The sequence below is a fragment of the Phoxinus phoxinus genome, assembly GCF_949152265.1.
Source record: "Phoxinus phoxinus genome assembly, chromosome: 9".
NCBI classification, from domain to species: Eukaryota; Metazoa; Chordata; class Actinopteri; order Cypriniformes; family Leuciscidae; genus Phoxinus; species Phoxinus phoxinus.
The window spans coordinates 12,995,300-13,019,260 of record NC_136884.1 but is presented as its reverse complement, the minus strand read 5'-3'; the positions used below and the strand labels follow the sequence as shown (position 1 = coordinate 13,019,260).

General features: G+C 38.5%; 1 protein-coding gene across 1 annotated transcript in view; it reads right to left on the bottom strand.

Moving 5' to 3' along the window:
* The window catches only part of cacna1c (calcium channel, voltage-dependent, L type, alpha 1C subunit), a gene marked incomplete at its 3' end in the record, with an annotated part of 124,115 nt that overhangs the window by 83,800 nt on the left and 16,354 nt on the right, over positions 1-23,961 (bottom strand). Inside the window, exon 2 of the mRNA XM_079622157.1 lies at positions 1,919-2,261. Coding sequence (XP_079478283.1) covers positions 1,919-2,094 — 176 coding nt within the window. The 5' untranslated portion in view covers positions 2,095-2,261. The remainder of the gene's footprint in view (positions 1-1,918; positions 2,262-23,961) is intronic.

Below are 23,961 nucleotides of genomic sequence, written 5' to 3'. Positions count from 1 at the left end.
CAGAATTACAGAGCCATAGACCCTGTAACCCGTTTAGATAAACATGCTTGTAGATCAGTAGTTCAGGTCCCTAAGGGAGTAAAAACAGACCATTGTAGGCAGACCCAAACTGAATTTTATCTTTAAAGCTCTTAAAATGTTATAAATAACACTTCTATATATGAAAGCTGCTTGACTATGCATTTAGTATGAATGTGCATGACCGAATGCGTGTTTGTAGGAGGGGTCAATATGCGTGTGCATTTGTGTTTCAATGTGGGAGGGGTGAATATTTGTGTGTGTGTGTGTGTGTACGCATGGACCTGTACAGCTTGTTGAGAGGAGCTGTTGGCATGGCAACAGAGCCAAAGACAGGAGAGATGGGCTCTGGAGTCTCTGGAGATCCAGATCCAGTCAAGTGTGTGCAAGACTGAAGACAAATATGGATGGGACCGGCAAAAGATGAACTTTTATCAAATATCCCACAGAAACTAATGAGGAAAAATATTTCACTGTCTCCGCAGTTCAGCCGTTCCCTCATGCCGGTTTGTGAATTTATGAGGAAATCTTTGATGATGTGATCAGTTCTTGTCTGAAACTGTGAATGGGAGCTGGATCTCCTTTTCCTGATGAATGAAGCATTTTACTCAACCAATCAATCCTCATTAACATATTTTCCTGGTTGGGGGCCTATCGCTGTCTCTAGTGGGCAGAAATTATTACTCAAAACTGTAAGAGAGAGAGAGGGGGGGGGAGGGAAGAAAGGGGAAAAGGACAGGGGAACACGGTGTCCTACAGTCTCCAGTAAAAGGGCAGCTGAGGGGAGAATTTAAATGACTCAAAACTAATCTTGATTTAACCCTTTTTGGAATTTGAAGAGGGAATCATATCTAAAGAGACCTACACACTATTACACAAAAACACTATAAAAGCAAACCACAACAAATTGCATTTACACCTGTAAGGTAAAGTGGCTATAATGCATCTGTAATACTAACAAGCAGATAATACAGCAATTTATGACCGCATACAGTGTATTCAAATGCACCTCTGTGAATTAATGTGAAAATGCATTTATGACTGAGATCATGACTTATTCTGAGACTGAGGAGTTTATACGCAGTGTGTATTTGTAACACTGACAAATAAAATGACATTAAGAAAACGACAGTATCCTCTGCTAACTGCTGAAGCAATCATCATATACCCAATGTCAATGTGAGGCTTTTTTTGGATGTTGCTCTGGGAGGAAAGTGTCTGCCAAGAATGCAAATGTATAAATTAAAGATAAAACAGAACCTTCATAAGTATTGGCTGCTCTCTAATGTGACATCAGTTTGAGCATCAGTTCACCAGCTTGTCATATTCATGTGCGCTCTTTCAAACTAAATATGTGGTCGTCAGATACAGTACAGATATACATACCGGTACACACTACTGTTCAAAGTTTGGGATCAGTATTTTAATCAAGGAATTAATACTGTAATTCAGCAAAGGATGCATTAAATTGATCAAAAGTCACAGGAAAGAATGTAACAAAGATGTCTATTTAAAATAAATTATGTTATTTTAAACTTTCCAGTCATCAAAGAATCCTGAAAACAACCGTCACACAAAAACATTAAGCTGCACAACATTGATAATAATAAGAAATGTTTCTTGACCACCAAATCAGCATATCAGACTTATTTAATAAGAATCATGTGACAATGATGACTGGCGTAATAATGCTGAAAATTCAGATTTGCCATCACAGGAATTAAGCACAATTTAGAATAGAAAACAGTTGTTATAGATTGCAATAGTATTTTACAATATAACTGTTTTTACTCTATTTTTGATTAAATAAAGGCACTTTTCAAAACAAACTTTTTTACCGACCCTAAACCTTTGAACAGTAGTATATTATATCAGCAGGTCAGAGTTTAGAAAAGGATACTTCCATTCCACGATATTGATGCACGCCCTGCGGATGGGGTTTTTAAGAGTGAGGCAGAGAAGGGCTCGGGGTGGGCGTGTGGAGGCAGTGCTGGCCTGTTTCTTGGGTTTGGTGTAGTGCTGGCGTTTGCGCTGCGTGGAGCTCACGGTGGAGATCGGGGCTCCGGTGGTGCCCATCAGCTTGGCCTGCCGTGCCGCGTCGATGGCTGCCTGCCAGCTAAGGGGGGCGCCAGGGGTGGGAATGTGTTCAGGTGCAAGACCCAACACCCCACCCCCGCCCCCCACACCCTCGTCCTCATTCAGACTGGGGGCCGGAGCCAACGACGGACTGGAATAGTTGGAGCCTGTAGAGGAAGAGAAGGAAACAGTGAATGAGAGAGCGCATGAGGGGCGTTAATGTAGCAGAAACACACACACACAAAAGGAACTTCTACACAAAACACTAAGTTCTGTGAAGTTTTTGTCATATTTTTTTTATTTTTTTATCATACCTTAATTGGCAACTTTTCTAATGCCTTTTAGGGTGAAATAATAATAATAATGATGATAATATTTTATTTATTTACCCTTGTCCCAGACCCAGATTCATTTTAGAACAAAAAAGCCCACAGCCAGAAGGACAAGCGGTTATTAAACCTGGTCACATGCTGTACTTGTCCAATCTATGTTATTAACCTTGTGAATATGCAAATAAGACCATCAATCCATCCACAAATGGGTTTACAAACGTACAGCGTGAAATCTCGAAGCCTGGGAACCCGAGATTTAATACCCTTTGGTATTTATATTTTATATCCCCTGGGTAATCAATTCCAGGTGTGAAAAGCCAATCAATCAACAATGTTAATTGTTTTGCGGCATTCCAATTTAAAATCATACTGACCAATAGCAACAAAGTATTCGCACTAAACATCACACATGGCAGCCCTGCAGGACTGTGTCACATCTCCATGCAGTCCAAGAGCATAAAATCCAAAGAGAACCACCATCAAACATGCGTGTGTGCGTGCGTGTGTGTGTGTGTAATGAGAGACAGAGTGAGATCACAGCAGTAAACCACAGAACTGACAATTTCTCCCATCCTGTACACTCCTTTTTCTCTCCTCCTCCCTTTGTGATAAGTGGTTCAGCCCACCGAATAAGCCAAAGTCTAGATTAGTTTGAAACATCATAAGAATGAGGTGAGTTAAACATGCATTACCTATAAGTAATTTGCAGGGTAGTGCTAGAGGTGCAGAAATGACATACTTTAGCTTTAAATTAGACGTTTTAAGATAAGAGAAAGTGCTGGGTTTTGGTCATTATGATTCAGTAAAGTATGTTTGAGAGTAAGAAGAGCACTGAAGGGCTGTTGTCTCTTATCAGACTGTTGAAATACAGGAAGTCAAAGTGGGCTTTTCTCGATGACATGCTGACTCTCCTAAAACGCTGTCTGTAATTACCGTAGTAATGCCATGCTCTGGTTAAAGTACTTTCAAAAGGAAGAATCTCAGTTACTCATTCTAAAGCACCCAGATTCAATTCACTCTCTTGAGAGATACACACTTTCTTCAAATTGGGAAATAAGTTTGTATCTTAACATGAGACACACATGATTGCATAAAAGCAGAAACAAACAAAAAGAGCTATACACACACATATACACTTGTAGTAAACTTGAATTCACCCAAAGGAAAGTAAAAAAAAAAAATCACCCACAATCATACACGGATATCAAATCTGCACCTCACTGGAAACCTTCAAAAATATGAGCCATCAGCTCTGACAACCACTAAAGCTGTTCGGTTTGGAATCCATATTGCTGATGGATGGATGAACTGAGATTCAATCACATTCTGCAACTGCATCCCAGACACCAGGGGATCCCCTTTTCCTCTGATCTGAGATCAGTATTGGGCTTCTCTCAGAGCTTTCTGAATAAAGGGTGACTTTAAAAAAAAGATTAACATTGTATTTTAACTAACTTCATTCATCAAATGAATGAACACTACAATGGACACAAAATCACATGAACGAAATCAATGAGCAATATAAGCAAGGGAAAAAAGAAAGAATGGTCTTTATATTTTAGTCATGAACATGACAATGGAATGAATGAATAAAAAAGCCTTTAGCAAATGGCATTTTTATTTGCCTATATATTTTCTTATGAGCTATCTTAAAGGGACAGTAAGTATCTTTTTAGGTATTTTATTATCTAAAATCAATATTTTTATTCATAAATATGTCCTCAATGGTGTACAAATACCTCGGCCAATTATCTGACTTATCCTTATAAATGAAGAATTTATTATCTTTATATACATGGGACGGGTAGGTCCACTGAGGCTTCCATGTAGTTCCGCCATCTTGCAAAACTATAATAGCAGAGAGGGACAAAAAGTACTAAGCCAACGCGTTTCCACAACGCGTTTTCGTTCAGAGCCAGCCGAAACCAGCAGAAATGCAGGTGCAGAGCAGTGAGAGGCGCTTGAAACTGCACCGGCAAGTTTAAAAGTCTGGATTGCATTTTTATTATGGACCATACATATGCCAAGCCACAGGAGAAGAAAACATCGTCGCCAAAAAAGTCAAAAATAGAACGTAAAATGCGTGGGATTTCCCCGTTTCTGGTCAATGTATCCCTGCCTCTGCTTAATTATTTTTTTCCCCGGTGGGGATACATTTATCCTCCCCTCAAAGTGATCAGTGCTACTACATAGTGGCGAGACGGATCACAAAACTTATCACGGATCCGTGGTTAAAGTAAATTTTATTTTAAAATGATTACTCACTCACTCCGAGCGTCTGGCGTCTGGCGCGAGTGATTTCAATGTAAAGACGCGTTTATGCGCGTCTAGAGGTCCTGCGGCGTGGTGTTTAGCGCGGCGCGGTAGACGCGAGCCTCATTCTACTCCAGTTTGCGCGAATGAGGTGAATTGCTATCACAGATAATGTCTTTTCTATCATTTCACTGTAGCTCAGCATCGCGATGTAAAGTTAAATTATTGCATGATCACAGTTCATGTGTGGGGAAAGAAGCTATTAGAGTAAAAACATCGCGTTACGCTGCTTCAGTTAATAAGAAAAAAGATTTTACAATTCACAGTGATGAAGTTCATGTTCTCATGATTTATTTTTATGAATAACAATGTTTCAAAACATCCCCCCATCCCCAATCCCCTCTGTTTTTTTCACAAATCGCACCCTGGGCATAACTACAATATTTCATGTTTTTCACAGTCAGTAATTCATACTGTAACATTCGTTTGTTTGTTGTCATGTTGCAGTTTGTTTGAAATAACACACCTGTTCACCTGAAGGAAAACTCGACCAAGTGCTATTAGAAGACATCCTGTCAAATCTTTTTGGTACATATCGCCTACCGTAGATGCAATGCGCATTTGAAAAAACGAGGCGCTGGAGAGCAAAATTAGTTTGGATGCAAAATACGAATTCACGGGAGTAATTCCTACTTAGTGTCCCTTTAAAAATGTAAATACATTTATTTATTCAACATTTTTTAAGTAGCTATGTAAGTACTGGATGACAAAAAAAGAGGCTGAAACATAATCAGGCTGGGGCTAAATTAGATTGGCCAGAGGATACTCAATATTTTTTTTAGAGGTCGACCGATAGTGGATTTTACCGATAACGATAGCTAGGTTGGGCCATACTTGCCGATAACCGATTAATGAACCGATAGTTTTTAAAATTGATACTGGATAAAAACAAACATAACACTCCAAGTAAAACAGTGCTGAACTTTATTATAAAAAAAAAAAAACTGTATTGAACCATTAAAACATGCTAAATGAAATTAATATATAAATGTGAATAAATATTTAAGTCAATAAAAGACATTCATTCAAACTGAAACAAAAAGTAATACTCTAAATAACAAATAAAACCAGTTACATTCGAAATGTAACTATTTAACTGTTCTTTTCAAGCCAAACAGTCATACTTAAAGATGGCCAAATTTAAATATCTACAATGCCAGAGCATTGAAATTACATAAATATTACATGTATAGTCAGTCTCACACTTTTGCTTCTATTTTATAAACACTTGATGATTATCTAATCAAAATAACAAAATATGTATTAAAGTCAAGATGAAAAAAAAATAACCGAAATCGAATGCTTTTCTGATTCGTTTATGTTTCTGTCGGCTGTATGAACATATCATTTTGCTTACGTCTCTAGCTTTAAATATGCAACTTCTCTGCATATTTAATGCATAAAAGTGACCAGCTGGATATGAACTAATGCAAACAGAGGTAACAATTGTGACATTAAACATTCGGGTCGGACTTACGTTTATGTTTGTCAGTGTTTTAACCGCTTGAGATACTACTAATGTTAGCGTCCTCTCAGCCTCGAAGGCAAACAAACATACGGTTGTGCTGTTCTTTCTCTACTAATGCAGCATTTAGTCAACAAATTAATCACTTTATAATGATATGACAAAATGTACTGTATATATACCTTTTAGCTGTCGGTGCTTTAAAACGCGCATCTGATGTCAGCGCTCTCCCGCAGCATACTCTCAGTGCAGCACGCAGAATCACGTGTCGAAATAAACAACACGAGCGATAGTTTATTACACCTCTAGAGGCCGCTCTTGTACTGCATCATGCCAGAAGAGCCTTCTCAGCTCTTACACTGTGTAATGAATGACAGCGCGCGCTTCTCAGCTGCTCCAGCAATGGCCGCAACCAGGAAAAACTATCGGTATATATTTTTGCCGATAACGATAGTTCCACCAGTCAACTATCGGTGCCGATTAATCGGCAAAACCGATGAATCGGTCGACCTCTAATTTTTTTTTTTCAAATTATGGCATTTTTGACCATATGTCACCATTTTCACTCCAGCAACTAAGCAAACACACATATCCCTCAGCATGTGTTAATCTAGTGCACTGCATGGATGAGTGCATTTTAACACCACAGTCGCACACTCTTTCGCATTCTGTTTTATGAGTCAGCATCACCATTCATATATTCATCTCACCACACAAAAACACATACACTCGTTCACTTCCCCTCTGAGATGTACAGTAAGAGCTTTTTCACTGTTGCATCACAGCAGTGGATGTCAGATGATGATTTGACCATGACTGTACGAGAAAACAATCTGTCACAACACAAAGATAAATACACCTTTTAATCACACTGTGGCATTGTTTGGTGATGTTAAGGGAGTGCTATTGGGGTGGGATTAAACTTTACTCTTGTGCATACATGCGCTATATTAAACAAAGTAGGCTATCGAATGAAAAGTGTTTCAGTTCTACATAAAAACGTCGGTGTATTTGACAAATATTGCATCTAATCCACTTCATCTGAGATTCACTTCACTGTGAGAAACTAAATTCGACTTTTTCAACGCCAGTTGATCAGTTAAATCCAGCCACAGCCGAAGTCAAACACATCTAGTGGGATATTGTTTGGGGGTGTGGTTAACAGTGTGGCATTGTTTGGGGGTGTGGTTAAAGCTGTGATATTGTTATGTATGCATTTAAGGCCATGGCATTGTTTGGGGGTGTGGTTAAGGCAGTGATTATGTTTTGGGGGTCTGGTAAAGGGTAGTCTATTAGTCTCATAGCCTCTATGTTGCAAACTTCCCTACTATATAGTAGGCAAAAACAGTATGACAAAAAAAAAATTTTCATATTCATACTACACACATTCGTGTGGTTTCTTGAAGGTCGAATTCAAAAGAAATACCAACTGAGAGAGTATGTGACTTTGGATGCAACCTTAGCCATAATTCTGACTACAGGCACAGCATGTCTGGATCATAAATACAGCTTATATTTGCTGGGTTCTGCTCAGTTAGCCAGTAAGTGACAATCATTTAGATGGGAGAAAATGTGAAACTACAGCAGCATAAAGCAGAATATAAGCAGGTTACCCATTCACATTACTTGTATCTACTCAGTTCACTGTCTTTGTCATCTCTTCTACATACCTTGGGTATAGTTTTCCTATAAAGCATAGACACCACGTCTGAGAAAGAGTCAGTTTTTAAATGCTAAAAATACTGAATAACATGTTTAAAAGTTCAATGTTGATTCTTCTGTAAAGGTGACTATCTAAAACACGACGTGGTTTGTTGCTTGCAAAAAAAGAAAAGAAAAAAGTATTTTTCGATGTACACAGCTTTTGAATTGCCATCAGTGGAAAAAGACACAATGCTAACCAACAAAATCTGACCCCTTGGCCTCTGCAAGCATCTAATCTATTCAAAGATCAATAATCATTACAAACAATCATTAATTATCCATATATTATAGAAATTGAGATTAAGATTTTAATAGTGTGGCAGAGGGGGCACAAGTTAAGCCTTAAAACCTAGTACAACATTACTTGCAGAAAGATCCAAACGCAGAAAAAGAGACATGGGACCCTGTGGACCCAGAACACTGACTGAGACACACCACACCACACACACACACACACACAGACAACACAGTATTAATAACATCCTGTTTAAAATTCATCTGCAGAGATACAAGGCCAGAATAACCCAGATTCATAGGGAGAAAGTGTCATCTTTCTTTCTGATTTAAGGTAACAGAACACAAGAGTGAGAGAGAGAAGAAGTGTCAGAGAGAGCGAAAGATCATGTGGTGGCATCAACAGATCTTGTAACGCATCTTGGTGAACTAAGTTTCCTTCATTCAGATGAGACACTTTAAACTGTTAGGTCAATGGGTTTATTAACATTCGGAAAATTGTTAATAATTTTAATGTATCAGAATATTATGTGTGGAACAAAGCCCTTTAAAGTGAGGTTGAGCTGTGCATCATAAAAGTTTAATTTTGACTTTACGTGTGCCAAGTTAATGTGGCACTGAGTCATTGCTCGATGATGTCACACATGCAGCAGTGAGCTGTAAAGCACGAAATACTCACTGTTCATGACTCAGAAGGGAATTGTGGGAAATGGAGTTGATGTTCTGAAGCCATTAAGCTAAAATAAATATATCAGTGAGAAAAGACCAAGCTACTGAGAAGAAAATTAGCCAATGACAGGATAATAAAAGATGATACACACACAGGGCTTTGGCCACCTGATTTTTTTACTCTCTCTCTCACACACAGATAAAAGACACTGACACAAAGAGTGTTTGCTAGAGAGAGATACAGACAAAACAACAGCAGTGCTTGTGTTAGGATGCACATTCAAAAATTGCTGTGTGTGTGTGTGGCATGAGAAGAGTAGGCGGGGCACACTGAAGGTGTCATCCATTACCATCTGTTCAATTACATCACTGCTATCAAAGCCAGCCAATCAGATCAAGCAGCTCAGTCACGCTTCACTGGTCCTTCAGCCATAGCACACGCGCACACACCAAAACATGACCAAAACCTTAACAAAGCAGGACGCCAACACCAACATGTTTACACGCCCCAGGATGTGTTCTCACATAATTAGCCGTCATTCAGCATTAACATATACGCACACACCTGAGGCAACAAACACACACAATCACACACCTGAGACGTACACACAGATACACCTGAGACATAGACACCTACTGTACATTCGCACACCTGAGACAAATAACCACGCTCACATTTCTGAAATACTCACGCACACTCCTGAGATATTCATATACACACTCCAGGGACAGCAAAATTCAGAATAAAATTTAGCCCCTGAAAATCAACTGACATCATCTGTTAAATAAATAAATCAAATTATTTGGAAATTATATTATATAGTGTAGAAGTCGATAAAATGGGATGCATGGAATAGAATAATGGTGTAGAGAAAAAAATAAATGGTGGATCATAAAAATTCAGCCATTATATCAACAATAATAGTAACATACATTAATAAAGTAAATAGGGTCGTTTTGATTTCAAGCTGACTTTAATTTATCCACTAAAATCCAAATCATCTTTTTTATCGACAAGCTATAGATTAGAAAATAATCTGCACCGACACACTAACATATATTGAACGCTGTGTCCTAATCATGCTGCTCCACATCGCAAATCAGATATGAAACATGTTCTGATCGGCTTTGATTGTGTCGTGTCGTACTCGTATAGCCTTTTAATGTGAACAGACAAATTATTTGCTTAAAATGAGTTGTGCTGTGTCTAGTTAGGTCATGTTGTAAGTAGTCCTCCTGAGGTACTGCTCAAGGCTTTCGCTGAAAACTGCAACAATTATAACCTTGTATTCATTTAATTGTTCTATTTCGTACAATGGTTTTACTGGGATGAGGTTAAACAAGGTATTTGCACTACAATGAGTGTGGTTATATAAGCAAACATATACCCCCTTCCCTTTCTCTTTCTTTCTTGGGATTATGTTTTTTATTCTTTCCATCCGTTCCTGATGTCCCAAAACAAGACTGCTGACAAACATTTAGACTACAGGACCAGGAGATAAGGTCACAGTCCAGTTATTTTAAGAAACAGACATCAGTCACTATGGAGTTCAAAGCATGTCTGTTTAATATTGGTCATCAACACAGACACACATGGGTAGGTGCCAGAGAGTGAGGGATTCCAGAGAGATGGCAGTGACCGTGGCTTAGACTTAAACACATCTACCATGAAATGTAAGGACACTTTCATACAGAGAAGTAACCTACACAATGAGATTCATTTTAATTGTTATTTTGCTACGACAAAAAAAGGCAAACTTATTATGCTCCTCGTATTTGTGTGTTTGGCTTTGAAGTAGTGCTGAAAGTGTGTTGCTATGAATTTCTTGAGTTACAACAATAATGTTATTCAATGTTTAATTTAAACCAATGTGCCAGTTTTATCAGATGAAATTCAGAAGTCTAATTTGCAAAAGTTAAAACACACCTCACATCAACAAGTCACATAATTTCGGTGAAAAATTAACCTAGGGGTAATTAACACATGGTTACCGAGTCTATATAACGCGTATACAGGCAGGAGCCATCTTGGAAAACAGTCTCGACTAAGTGAGCTGGTCGTTAGGAATTACGTTTGTGAAATCTAACGTAGCACGGCGTTCGTGGCTCGAATAGTCAAGACTGTTTTCCAAGATGGCTCCTGCCTGTATACGCGTAATGTACTGTCTTTATAAAGTATCTTCTTATTAAACTGTCTGTACACTTACAAAGTTATCAATGCTTCGGTTTGCATGTAGGGACCCTCATTATGCTACCGTGTTAGTGTGAGGGTATTTTGAGCCTTGTTAGTGGTATTAACTAGCGATTTACTTTTACTTATTCTATGCCCCATATACTAGCGTTATAAGCTAATCAGTTTTTAGAGAGAAAACTCTTTACATTCGATTATCATGAAAACGCATCCCAGAGAACGATCGACTCGGTAACCATGTGTTAATTACCTCTAGGTTTATTTTTCACCGGAATTGTCCTTTAAGCTATCTACAGAGTGCACATGACTGTGGGACGTATTTAAAAAAAAATACATGTATGAAATATTAATCACTGGAACATTTAAACAACATTTAAGTAACGTTTCAGTAAAGACTGCCATTGTACTGCCTATACTGACTAATAGTAGTCAGAATGCATATAGTGCATTGATAAAACATAAATACTCTCATTGTCATACTGAGTTTTGTTTAAATCTATTTACGATAGATGGCCTGTAGCTAAAAAACACAAAAAAATGAAAAAGCAGAAGTGCCTTTAAAAACGTTCCCTGAATTGACAGCATAACTTACACCAAAAATGGTCAGACTATTGTTCTCACAATGTACAGTAAACCATTAATTATTTTGCAATTCTTCAATAAGTTACCAGCAAAATGACCAGGAACTCGTCGTATTTACTTGCGAAGCCATTTTTTACTTGCATTTGGCGAGTGTTAATTTTAGAACCTATTCTTAATCTTTTTTGTTTATTTGATGCCCCATGGCTTAACAGGACTTTAAATTAACTACTGCTTTCACAATAAAAAAAAGACCCAAAAACTGGAATGGAAACTGGAAAATTGGCACTTGATCCTGAACTGAACTTGATTCCAACCCAAACCACAAATCTGCATTTGCAGCCGTCTGAACGACTGCCTCATATATATTGGACACATATACATATGCCGTCATGAGGCCTTTCATACACTGAGTAAAATGTTCCATCGTGATGCAGTTTGGCCTGTTTAAATCCATCCAAAGTGCAGCTGGTTTTCATGGAATTCGATGCTTCTAGAAGGAAAGTCAAGACATGAATGAGAGTCCTGGAATTCTGAACTGGAATTTGGCCCGGAGTGTGCAGAGGGATTCGGTAATCTCCGTCATGAAAAGAGCCTCGCAGCACAAACCTCGCAGGTCCAGATTAACGCTGCGTTTAACCCGGAGCATTAATGCTGATCTGAACATCCGCATTTCTCTCCTAAATCCTCACACACACATTCAGACTGACTTTATCTCATCTTCATTTCTCTCAATCTGTCCGTGCTTTCTCCCTCTTTCTCTTAATTTATGCCTGTGTGTGTAACAGCTAAATATGAACTCTCTTTAATAATGTATAACTTACTGAATTATACATAACTCATCAGACCATCTCTTCTGCTCTCTCTCTCTCTCTCTCTCTCTCTCTCTCTCTCTCTCTTCTCTCCATCCGCCATTGCCAATATCATCTCTTCCTCTCTATCTGTTCTGTACAACTCATTCACCCGGTATTTCTCTAAACACCTTTCCCCTCTTCTGTGATGTGATGTGAAGGGTATGTGGCAATCCTTGAATTTAATTTTTTTAAAGCAAATTTTGTTTGGGTAAATTCACACACCTTTTGTTGCCCTTAAATACTATGCAGGTGAAACTGTGGTCACGTTCAAAACAGCAGAACACAGTTGTCATTCTTGTTTGGTTAAGAAAGAATGTGACCATGACAATGTGACAAGCTAACATTTTCAGGAGTTATAACTGAAGTTTGATATGTGCTAAACAGAAGTAAGCAAGAAAAAAAGAGGAAAGCAGCAGCAGAAGACAAGCAGCACAGGACAAAACTATTTGAATCAAAATGACAAACTAACTCAGCAACTACACTGTCAGAAAAAAAGTGCCTTTTTGGGGTACAGCAGTTCATCTTTGGTGCAGTACCCTAAACCGTACAAAGTTGCCCTTTATCTACCCCTAAAAAGTACATATTACTGCCTCAGACTTGTAATGTTTATCCATAAGGTGCTACTATGAACCGTTTAGGGGTAAAAAAAAAAAAAAGGTACTGCCATATTTGTAATCCAGAAGTGTTGCCATTTTTGTCTGAGACGGTGCCTAAATGCATATTAGAATAACAATGAAATACTTAAAGACACAATACAGCACAGTGTACATATCAGTCACTATTTGCGTGATACACCAAACAACTGTGTTGGCTAATAAGGCACTAGTCTTTTCATCATGCCATAGTGATGTGTCCCTCGTGGTCTGAATAGGTTTGAATAAAATAAAAAACAATTTGATTGTCATTCTACTGCATTCCTTGCAATGAGAAAGAGAAGAGAAAAAAGGCTGCAGTTCATAAGGTAAGTTATAATTCCTTTGACTTTCAATGGTGTCGCGCTGCAGAAGGGAGCGATTGTGAAAAGTTTCACAGGTTCCACCATTGTTGTTTGCTTTTGGGATCTAAAGGAGCATTTGGACGTGCAAAAAAACTATTACATCACATGCGGCACTTTAAAAAACAGATGGTTACAGGTATTACTCGCAAGTTACAGAAGAGAATTGACTTCGGTTACCCAATGTTACAGACACTATTGAATCATGCTCTCGTCCACTGTAGTATGAACAGGACAAATTGGAGACTCACACCTGTATGTAAAACAGTTGTCAATCTCAAACACTATGTGAATGCAGCATCCATTTCCCAATCCTTAATATAAAGGGATAGTTCACCCAAGAAAGAAAATTCTGTCATCATTTACTCACGCTCAAGTTGTTCCAAACCTGTGTGAATTTCTTTCTTCTGCTGAACACAAAAGAAGATATTTTGAAGAAGGTCAGTAACCAAAATGTTAATGGATTTTTTTTCTCATACTATGGAAGTCAATGTGGTCCATCAACTGATTGGTTACCCATATTCAAAATATCTTCTTTTGTGTTCGGCAGAAAAAAGAAATGCATACACGTTTGGAACAACTCGAGGGTGAGTAAATAATGACAGAGTTTTCATTTTTGGGTGAACAAGTATTTTGATTTAAAGTATTTCTGTTTTTGATTAATAACTTTTTGACTTTTATTTTATTTTTTACTTATAATAACAGAACATCATCTGTTGGTACGGACACTATTAGAGTTATCTTTATAGTTATCATTCTTGGTGTGAACAGGCCTTTATACTTGACAAGAGCTGCCATAGCTCACAGTTCTCCACCAACTTTTTAAACGTGATGGTTCCCCAGCACCTGTGGCCTCATGAGATCGTAAAATAGCCACTGTTTGTACACTTCTGAATCTCATCTGAGGCAGTACGTCAGTCTGGTACTGCTACTGCTTGCCTACTACATCATGATATACTGAATATTCAAATAGCCTACTCAAACTGCTGTTTGCATACTGTGTAGCAAGGAAGTATGCATATATGACCACCTGTAACAGGACTGTAACAGGAACTGGGTTGAGCTGACCTAAACTCTTTTCAGTTCTGAGATGTTATTAGCCAGTTTAACAGTCATCATTACACACAGGCGCTCACGGCAGCACTCGGGAGGGCTAAAATAGGGAGAGAAGCAGAAAAAAAAGACAGAAGATGTAATTGGGTTCACGTCTTTTCTTCAGGAGTGCATGAGTAGCTCTAATCTTCCTCCACTGCCCTAAACCAAGATTAGACAGACTCCTGAGACCACCACCATCTCTCTTTTCATCTCTCGCTCTCTCACTTCATTCCAGCGCTCTGTTCTTCACCCATTCTGAAATAATTAACTGCTATAAGTGAAATTAATTACGTTAATTAGAACAGCAGAGTTATTTTGGGGTCCAAGAAGACGAAGAGGAAGGTTTGGGACCGCACTGACCCTTCTGCACACCTGTGTGTGTGTGTGTGTGTGTGTGTGTGTGTGTGTGTGTGTGTGTGTGTGTGTGTGTGTGTGTGTGTGTAGGGAATGGTGAAAGGTCACATGAGAAAGGGTGGGCTGGTGGGGGTGAAATGAGGAGGTGGAAAAAATTCATAGCCATTTCTGATCATAAAAATGAGGGAATCAAGCCTTTGCGAGGAAACTACGGCTGTCATTCCTCTGATATAACCCTAACCCTCGGTTCTTCCAGGATTTATTTCACGGAAAGGGTCAGATAGTTCTTTGAAAAACTACTTAGAGGAAGGTTCAACTATAAAATCAAATCTGACTGCCAGACTCACAGAGACGCCGTCATTGACATCTGTTACGCACACAAACCGCAGACAGGCAGAGAGTCAAAAGCAACAGTGAAAGTAAAGCGCAACAGAAGAAAAAAAAAACACAAGTGCAATCTTGATAATTCGTCATCTCTGCCAGTCCTGAAATGACTTCTCTATTGACCCTGAAGAGTCTTACCTCATTCCTTTGAGCTAGAACATAGATGAAAAGCCTAAGGGCTGCTTATGGGTACAATGACAGGAAAAGCAAAGCAAACTTAGGTCAGGCTACAGCCCAGAGTCCTGTTTGTTTGAGGCCAATGTCACTTCACACGTGCTGCTGTTTTAAATGCCAATATGAAATGTATAGGGATTAGGGAAATGTAAAGACAGCATTTACAAGACCGTTAACTACTGTAATATTTTCTATATCTTCTGAAAGAAAAAAATATTTAGAATAAACATTTTCACTAAAACTTAAAATTTGGTTCACTAAAACTTAAATGGAAATTCACCCTTTCATCTCTTTTCTAAATGCATCCTAATGATCTTATTTTGAACAATTCATCAGTGCATAGGTTTACATTTTTAATTAAAAAATGTCATTGTTTGGATACAACTTTACAAACCACGTAAAACTCTTGGGACAATTGTCCAATCAAATTAGTGGACCGGAATTAAATGTATGAATTCATAATACAATTTAATACAGCAAATGTGATGTACACATAATTGCTGAAATTAATTCAATTAAATGTGTCCCAAATGAACACAGCATTAAAAAAACTAATTTGCATTGCATTCACATTGGCTTTGAAAGTGCATTCAGATTGATTTTCAGTCGATATACATTTTTGATTGTTATCAGTTCATGTTAATTTTTTAACTAGTCTACTACTTAACGATTGCATACGGTGTATATTAAATATTTAAAATTAACTTAATGTGGAATTTAACTAAAAAGGTTACTATTATTACTAAAGGATTTTTAAGAAAATTTTGCTACATTTTATTTAATGTCGACCCAAAAAGTTACTGGAAATGAACTGCAACTGCTGATCATTCAGAACAAGTCAAGGGTATGCTGGGAAAGACATTTGCTTCATTAGAATGATTTTACAACCAGGACCAGTGTGTTTATAACAGGTAAGGGGGCCCAAAGACCCTCAGCACCATCTGCCTGACACATCAGCTGCTCTAAGGTCAGAACCTACATGTCTCGTATCATATTTTACAAGACCGCTGCTGAGATTTAGGGAAAAAAGATCACACTTCAAATGAAGCGGTACATTTCTGAGAGAAAGCAGAGGTTTAACATGAGATTACACCCACAAAGCTGCTTGGCACCTCCAAAAGGTGAGCAGGATACTGATAGAGCGAAAGCTGAAGCTGACAATAGGAAAATGAATCTGCCCTCCCTCTCTCTCTCTCTTATTCATATTCCAATAGTGTGCTCACTCGCTCCTTGTGCTCATAGTGCACCGGGCCGGTCTTCCATCTCTCTTATCCTGGCACTGAGACAGGAGAGCCCACAGTGTATCTGTAATGAATACAAATCCCGATACATTACTTCTGGCTGCGGCCCAGCCCCAGCGCTCAACCACTACCTGTTCCCCAGTGATCAAACTGCAGACTGTATTAATCAGAGGTGTTAAACTGAGGTTTGTGTCCTGTTGGAATGCGCAACTGGATCCTTCATCAGAGCAGAGACATCCATTACGGCTCAAATACAATTGAGTTATTCATTAGTTCTGGTTGGAGGGACAGGATTCGTGTACTGATTTTAAGGAGAACGTGCCGACCAGACATTTACAACATGCCTTGGTATTTAGGCTCAAATATGACGGCAGCAATGATCCAACTCATTGAACAAAATAAAAAAATGCACAAATTTATACAGACTGATAAGAATCTATAAACTCTTGGCAGGTCAACACTGATTTGGTTGAATGAACAATTTGTTATAAAACAGTATTCACTTCAAGTTAAATAGTTAAATCTAAAACAATGACTCAGAAAGATTAGGCTATTTTTCTTCTGATGTGAAATTTTGGATCACAGTGGTGCAATTTCGCTGTTATAATATTGATTCTGGAGTGTAAATATATTAGCATTGACCACACTGTACTGTCAAAACGATCTTGAATTATTAATTATACACATTCACTGTATTTCTTGCCCTGAGGAAAATAATATCACATTACATTCAAAACATGGACTAAAATTTCTCTCGAGGGGATTGAGTTCAATTGTTTATTCACACACACACACACACACACACACACACACACACACACACACACACACACACACACACACACACACACACACACACACACACACACACACACACACACACACACACACACACACACACACACACACACACACACACACACACACACACACACACACACACACACACACACACACACACACACACACACACACACACACACACACACACACACACACACACACACACACACACAAAAACACCTGAAAACAGGTCTAATGATGCTGAAAATTCAGTTATTATATTTTTTACTATTTTCAAGCGCAGCCAAAATGAATAGTTGAATAAAATCGTCGTTATTTTAGTCTGCTTTGCGCACAAGAAGTATTCCCGTCGCTTGATAAACTTAAGGTTGAGCCACATAGTCACTTGGACTATTTTAACAATGTCTTTACTAACTTTTCTGGGATGGCAGATATCGATTACCTAGCAGCCCATGAAGGAGCGAGCCAGCTCTCAAATTTCATAAAAAATATCTTAATTTGTGTTCTGAAGATGAACGAAAGTCTTACGGGGTTGGAACAACATGAGGGTGAGTAATTACTGACAGAATTTTCATTTGTTTGGTGAACTAACCCTTTAATCAAATAAATGCAGCCTTGGTGAGCAGCATAAAAGACCACTGTCAAAAACACTGACACCAAACTTTTGAACGGTTGAGTATGTGAATATATAAATTACAGCTTACACTCTCAGAAAACAAAAGTGCAAAGATTGTACCTTTAGGCGTACAACAGCTTGTTACTGGGGCAGTGCCCTCAAAGGGACATAAGGTACTAAGTACATCTTTAAAGGTTCAAATACTTTTTATAGTATTTTTTAGTACCATTTTTAGGGGTACATAAAGTGCAAAGTTGTACCAAAGTTGTACTTAAGACTCCCTTTGAGGTTACTGCTGCAGTGACAAGATGTTGCACCCCTTTCTTTTTTGACAGTGAAAATGCTGGGTTGTTTCAACCCAATTTTGGGTAAAATATGGACAAACCCAGCCGTTGGGTTACATTTTTACATTACATTTTTAACCCAACGTTTGGGTTTGTACATATTTCAACCAAAAGTGGGTTGAAACAATCCAGCATTTTTTAGAGTGTGTAAATATGTATAATATACATACTTGTCACCCTCAAATCAAATTTACAAAATGGGGGGAAAAAACAAATCTCTTGACTGAGATCTGTTAAATAAATCCTATTTTGTCCTGTTCAATTTCCTCAATGTTGTTTTCTGTCTGTCCCCAGTATTTCATTCCACTCAGTAAATCTACTAATGCTGCCTCAAGAAATTAACCCAAAAATAAGTAAACTAATCAGCAGGGATGTTCAACTTCGGTCCTGGAGGGCCACTGTCCTACAGAGTTTAGCATCAACCCTGACAAAAGCTCTTTTCTAGTAATCCTGAAAACATTGATTAGCTTGTTCAGGTGTGTTTAATTAGGGTTGGAGCTAAACTCTGCAGGACAGTGGCCCTCCAGGACTGAAGTTGAACATCCCTGAGCTATGGCATCAATTTCTAGATGACAAATTTTAATGGAAATTAAACAAGCCTCATTTAATTTAAACACTTGATTTGTTTTAGCATCATATCTAGCTTGTCCACTCATACACGCTCCACCATGTAAGAAAAAAATATCATGGGAAATCAATTAAATGTGAAAACTTTCTAATATAACACTAACATGCATTTAATAAAAGTTCAAGATCAGCTACCGATCTACTGCCTATTACCGATCCCCTGCAACAGGGAAGAATATATAATGCAGTATTTTAAATATTAGTAATTCTATTGCAAGCTGACAAATTAGCTAAATAACGCATATAAAAGTAATTTTGGCACTATGCACCTTTACCACATTTTCACTCATTTCAAAGCTATTAGCTGCAGCTGCAATAGACATACTTTTTTTTTTCAAAATATCATGAGGTCCAAAAGGCACGGTATAAAAAGAATGATCCTTTTAACAGCTTGTTCATAGAAATCAATCAGTTCATGAAAAGTTCTCCATCCCTGTGTTAAGCCGAAAGCAGCACATGGTTGACAGCAGTGGAAGTAATCCAAATGCTTTCTTTCTTTCCTTCCTTAACTCACATTGGTCTTCCCAGCGATGAAAGCATCTCATTTGTGGTCTCCAAATGACATACTGTATCCAAAACCATCTAAACAACACACAGAGTACAAAGAGAGACAATGTGTTTGAGGAAAAAAGGAAAAGGAGGATTTACTCTTTGGAAACCTGCCCCCTATTCATTTTCCATGAAGAATTACATCCTCACTAAATCCAACAGGATTCCTGGATTCGGCAGAAGAACTGAAGTTCATCAGGCATAAAACACACCCACGCTTCCTCCTGGGCCAACCTTCCACTGCACCTGAAGGGCACCTTGAGGAAATTCAGGCATTTCATTAGCAGGCCCCGTTTCTTCTAGATCTAATTACAACACAGCAAATTGTGCTCTGGCATAATATATTTCCACTCAAAATGTATTCAAATAATTAATCAATTATTCACCTGCCTACTAAGGACAGGATTAACATACACGCAATTATGGCCACATGCCACTTATGTACACTACCCAGAGCCTGTCTGTCTATAATCAGATAAGAGTCATGCACATGTGTGTGTGAGCAGCTGCATAAACAGAAAAGTAGAAAGATCAAACCCACCAAGAACCAACACAGAGAAATATATTACACAATTAGCCAGGTTTTAGATGTTTTAATCCACTTCTCCAGGAGAAGATGCTTTCATAAATGTAGTAGTGTGGTGTTTAGTCTGCGTCTGTTAGCTGTGAGGCAAATCTATATGCTGAAGTCCTCCTAAATGTTGGCAACATTTGTTTGCAGTGATTCTCTTCAAGGAAATCCATCAAAAATATTGGATGACAACAAAATCTTTGTCTAATACAATGTCCCTCCTCCTAACAGCTAGGAATATCAATTAAACAAAAGTATAAATACAAAATACAAGTACTTCGATATCCCAAACCAACTTCCTGTTACAAAACAGGAAAAAAATACATTTCATTTAATTTCAAGGGGTCCATTTGATACTGAACACTAGAAAATATAGGGGTCTAAGGAACATTGAACATGATAAACTATAGTGTAGTTAGGCATTGCACTTGTTTTAACAACTATTTTTATATATAAAGAAATCCATTTGTTTTACTATGGACTGTAACATTTTAAAAGACCCAATTGGAATACATCAAACTGACCATTCCTTTACGTCAACAGACCAAGTGAAAACAAACCTTTGACCTCAGCAGTCAGGCTTTAAGTCAATTTGATGCAATATCTGGCCCCTACGAGAGGCAAATGTCTGCATCTGAACATTCTGTTATTGCTGAAGTTCTACATGGTTTAGACAGGACGCATAACTTGCTGCCAATTGCTGAAAATTCTAATTCCATCTTCGGAAGAAAAGGAATAGAAGAGTCTCTGCTGCTGACTTAATATCTGCTCGAGTCATTTGCAAGACGACACGGTTCACAGCTGCTAATATACCACCAGAGGACATTACTTGAATAATTTGTTTCAGTAAAAAAAAAAAAAAAAAAAAAAAAAAAAAAAAAAATGCATAGCGACAATACCCGAAAATGGAAGGTTCCTGAAGCTTAATGCAGTTAATATTTTATCCACATGGTTTTAAGTTAGTTCCTGAGGAGAATCTGCTCAGAGTCTGCATGGCTAATGTAGCTGATAGATTGACTAAAGGGATGAAACTTAGGTTGATTCATGCTATGCTTAAAGAGATAGTTCATTTAAAAAAAAGAAAATTATGTCGTCATTTTCTCAATCTCATGTTGTTCCAGACCTTTCTTCTGTGGAACCACAAAACAAGATATTCTGATGAGTATTTAAGAGATTCCAAAAACAACACTGGACTGTATGGACTGTTGTGTTCAGCAGAAAAAAATATATATACAGGTTTGAAACAACATATGGGAGAGTAAATTATATAGTTAGGTCAGTTTTTAACACTGGATTATGTTTTTACAGGGTTAACCCAAAATTGTAGTGCCCAAACAACATTGGACCCCATAGCCTTTCATTTCATGGACAAGGTACATAGTGTAAAACAATGTAGTGCAAGAGTTGACAACTAATCATAAACTGCCTCAGTGCACATCTCATTAAATATTCATATGCTTTGTAGAGTCACAGAAACATTCATGCTCTGTTTAGTTTAAGCGTCTGAAGGCGACAGTTAAAATGTTGAACAGTGACAGCAAACGCTCATCTTTGTTTTCCTTCTATTTTTGTCTCTCTTTTTTGTGTAGTCTCTTGTTTGTTGTAGTGTTTAAGAAGACCAGAAAAGATTTACATGGTGACTTTTCCACAGACTGACAAGCAGTTAATAAAAAGTGATGTACTTGTCCAATCAATGTTATTCACCTTGTAAATATTTAAAGAAGAACACCAACACAAGGTGATGAAATTTAATTTTGAAATCTGATTTTGAACTAACTCAGAGTATGAACAATGTGAACAAGATAACCCAATATTACATTAACTCAGGGCTTAAAATTACTATTTCAAGTGTGAAAAACACATTTAGGTTTGCAAATGTAAATATGATAGGATGTCCGAGTGGTATTGATGTCATTTCAAAAAGAAGATATTTTAAAGAGCTGTTTTTGTCCACACAATGACAGTCAATGGGGTCCAAAACAACACTGGACTATTGACTTTCATTGTATGGACCAAATATCATTGAGATCAAAATATCTTCTTTGGTGTTCCATAGAATAAAAGAACATGAAACAAGTTTGGAACAACATGAGGGTTAATAAATGATGACAGAATATTTCCTTTTGGGTGAACTATCCCTTTAAGTCCCAAGGGCTAATTCAGTATACAGATTAGCCAAATGCTTGTAGGGCTAATATTCAGAGGGCTATGGGTTTGAGTCCCCGGGGCCTAATGCCTTGAGGAGAGCTGCATTGTGCCATGCTGATGTGGCTGCAACAGCAGGTGTGTGTCTGCTTTTGTCAGAGAGTGCCAGAGCGAATAAACTGTTTAGATAGAGTCCATCTGTGCTCGGCACTGCGGAGAATAGAGAGGCGTCCAGTCAGCAGCTTTAGGACGATGCACAAAGAATCGGCCATCATATGGATCAAGGATAAATCAAAGGAAAAATGCATGGAAGATATATACAGTAAAAGAAGATGTGGCCTTTAAAAGCGCACCGCTATGACTCTCTTTCTGCTCTTTTTATCTCAATGCTCAGGTCTCAAATGTGTCATATCAGCACTTTTAGTCACTCCATGCTGGAATGGTTCTGACCCAAAGAATGTTGACATCCCACGTCTGGGAAACAGCGGCACCCTCTAATCAAGGCCCGAGTCACCATCTCTCTCACCACATGTAGATTTTATTGCCTCGCTGTGCACTTGTAAGGCTCTTTTCAAGCATTGTGATTAATCAGCCAAGGACGCCGATAACAGAGTCATGACATGCCTGTTTCCCCCCAGTTCATTTATTTGTCTTGAAGGTCGAGAGAGCGGGAGAGAGATTGCGAATTGAGGAAGACCGAACGGGCCTCGGGTCTTCGCTTTCCTGAGCTGCTCAGCATCATGGCCGGTGTTATTATTTCCACCGGCAGCCCGTGTTTGTGTGTCGTTATGTGCCGTCACACAGGGAATTATGGGAGTCTTGGGTGATTAGCACTGATGAGAAGCAGATGGCTGCAGAGGTACAGTAAGACAACACGGCGTTAGCAGTTAGCATGCTAGCCGGGGTTATGCTGCAGCTGACACCGTTCTTGTGCCGCAGCTGTGTGCTAAATGCTCGTAAAAGTAGGACTTTAACCATCGCTAAAACAAAACACACGTGCATATACAGTCGTTTAAAGATACAAATGGACGTTAGTCTATTGCACATGGGTCAGGGAAAAGAGAGGTAAGTTCTGATCCTCGTGCCAGAACAGAATTGGGCCCGGACCCAAACGATCCATCACGATAAGTTGTCACGAGAGACTTGAGTGCAGCAACATGGCTGAAGGATCTTGTTCCTTCTAATGCCTGTGTAAACACAGTGTCAGTGTTACTACGGACCACTGAGCCTGTTTTCGAGCACATTTTAAAGCCCGTTGTGCAGGTCGAACAGTTTGCTGAGGCGGTAAAGCCAGCAAAGGCCCAACGGATTTAGTCCTGATGATCAAAAAATGAACTGTTAGCTAATTAACTGGTTTAGTATTGATTGAGAATCAAGACACAGGAAAAGCATTAGATTGTCTGGGAGAAATGAAAGGGTGAAAGAGAGCGAGAGAGAGAGCGAGAGAGAGAGCGAGAGAGAGAGAGAGAGAGAGAGAGAGAGAGAGAGAGAGTGCGAGATAGAGAGAGCGAGAGAGCGCGAGAGAGAGAGAGAGAGAGAGAGAGAGAGAGAGAGAGAGAGAGAGAGAGAGAGAGAGAGAGAGAGAGAGAGAGAGAGAGAGAGAGAGAGAGAGAGATGATCATGAGTTT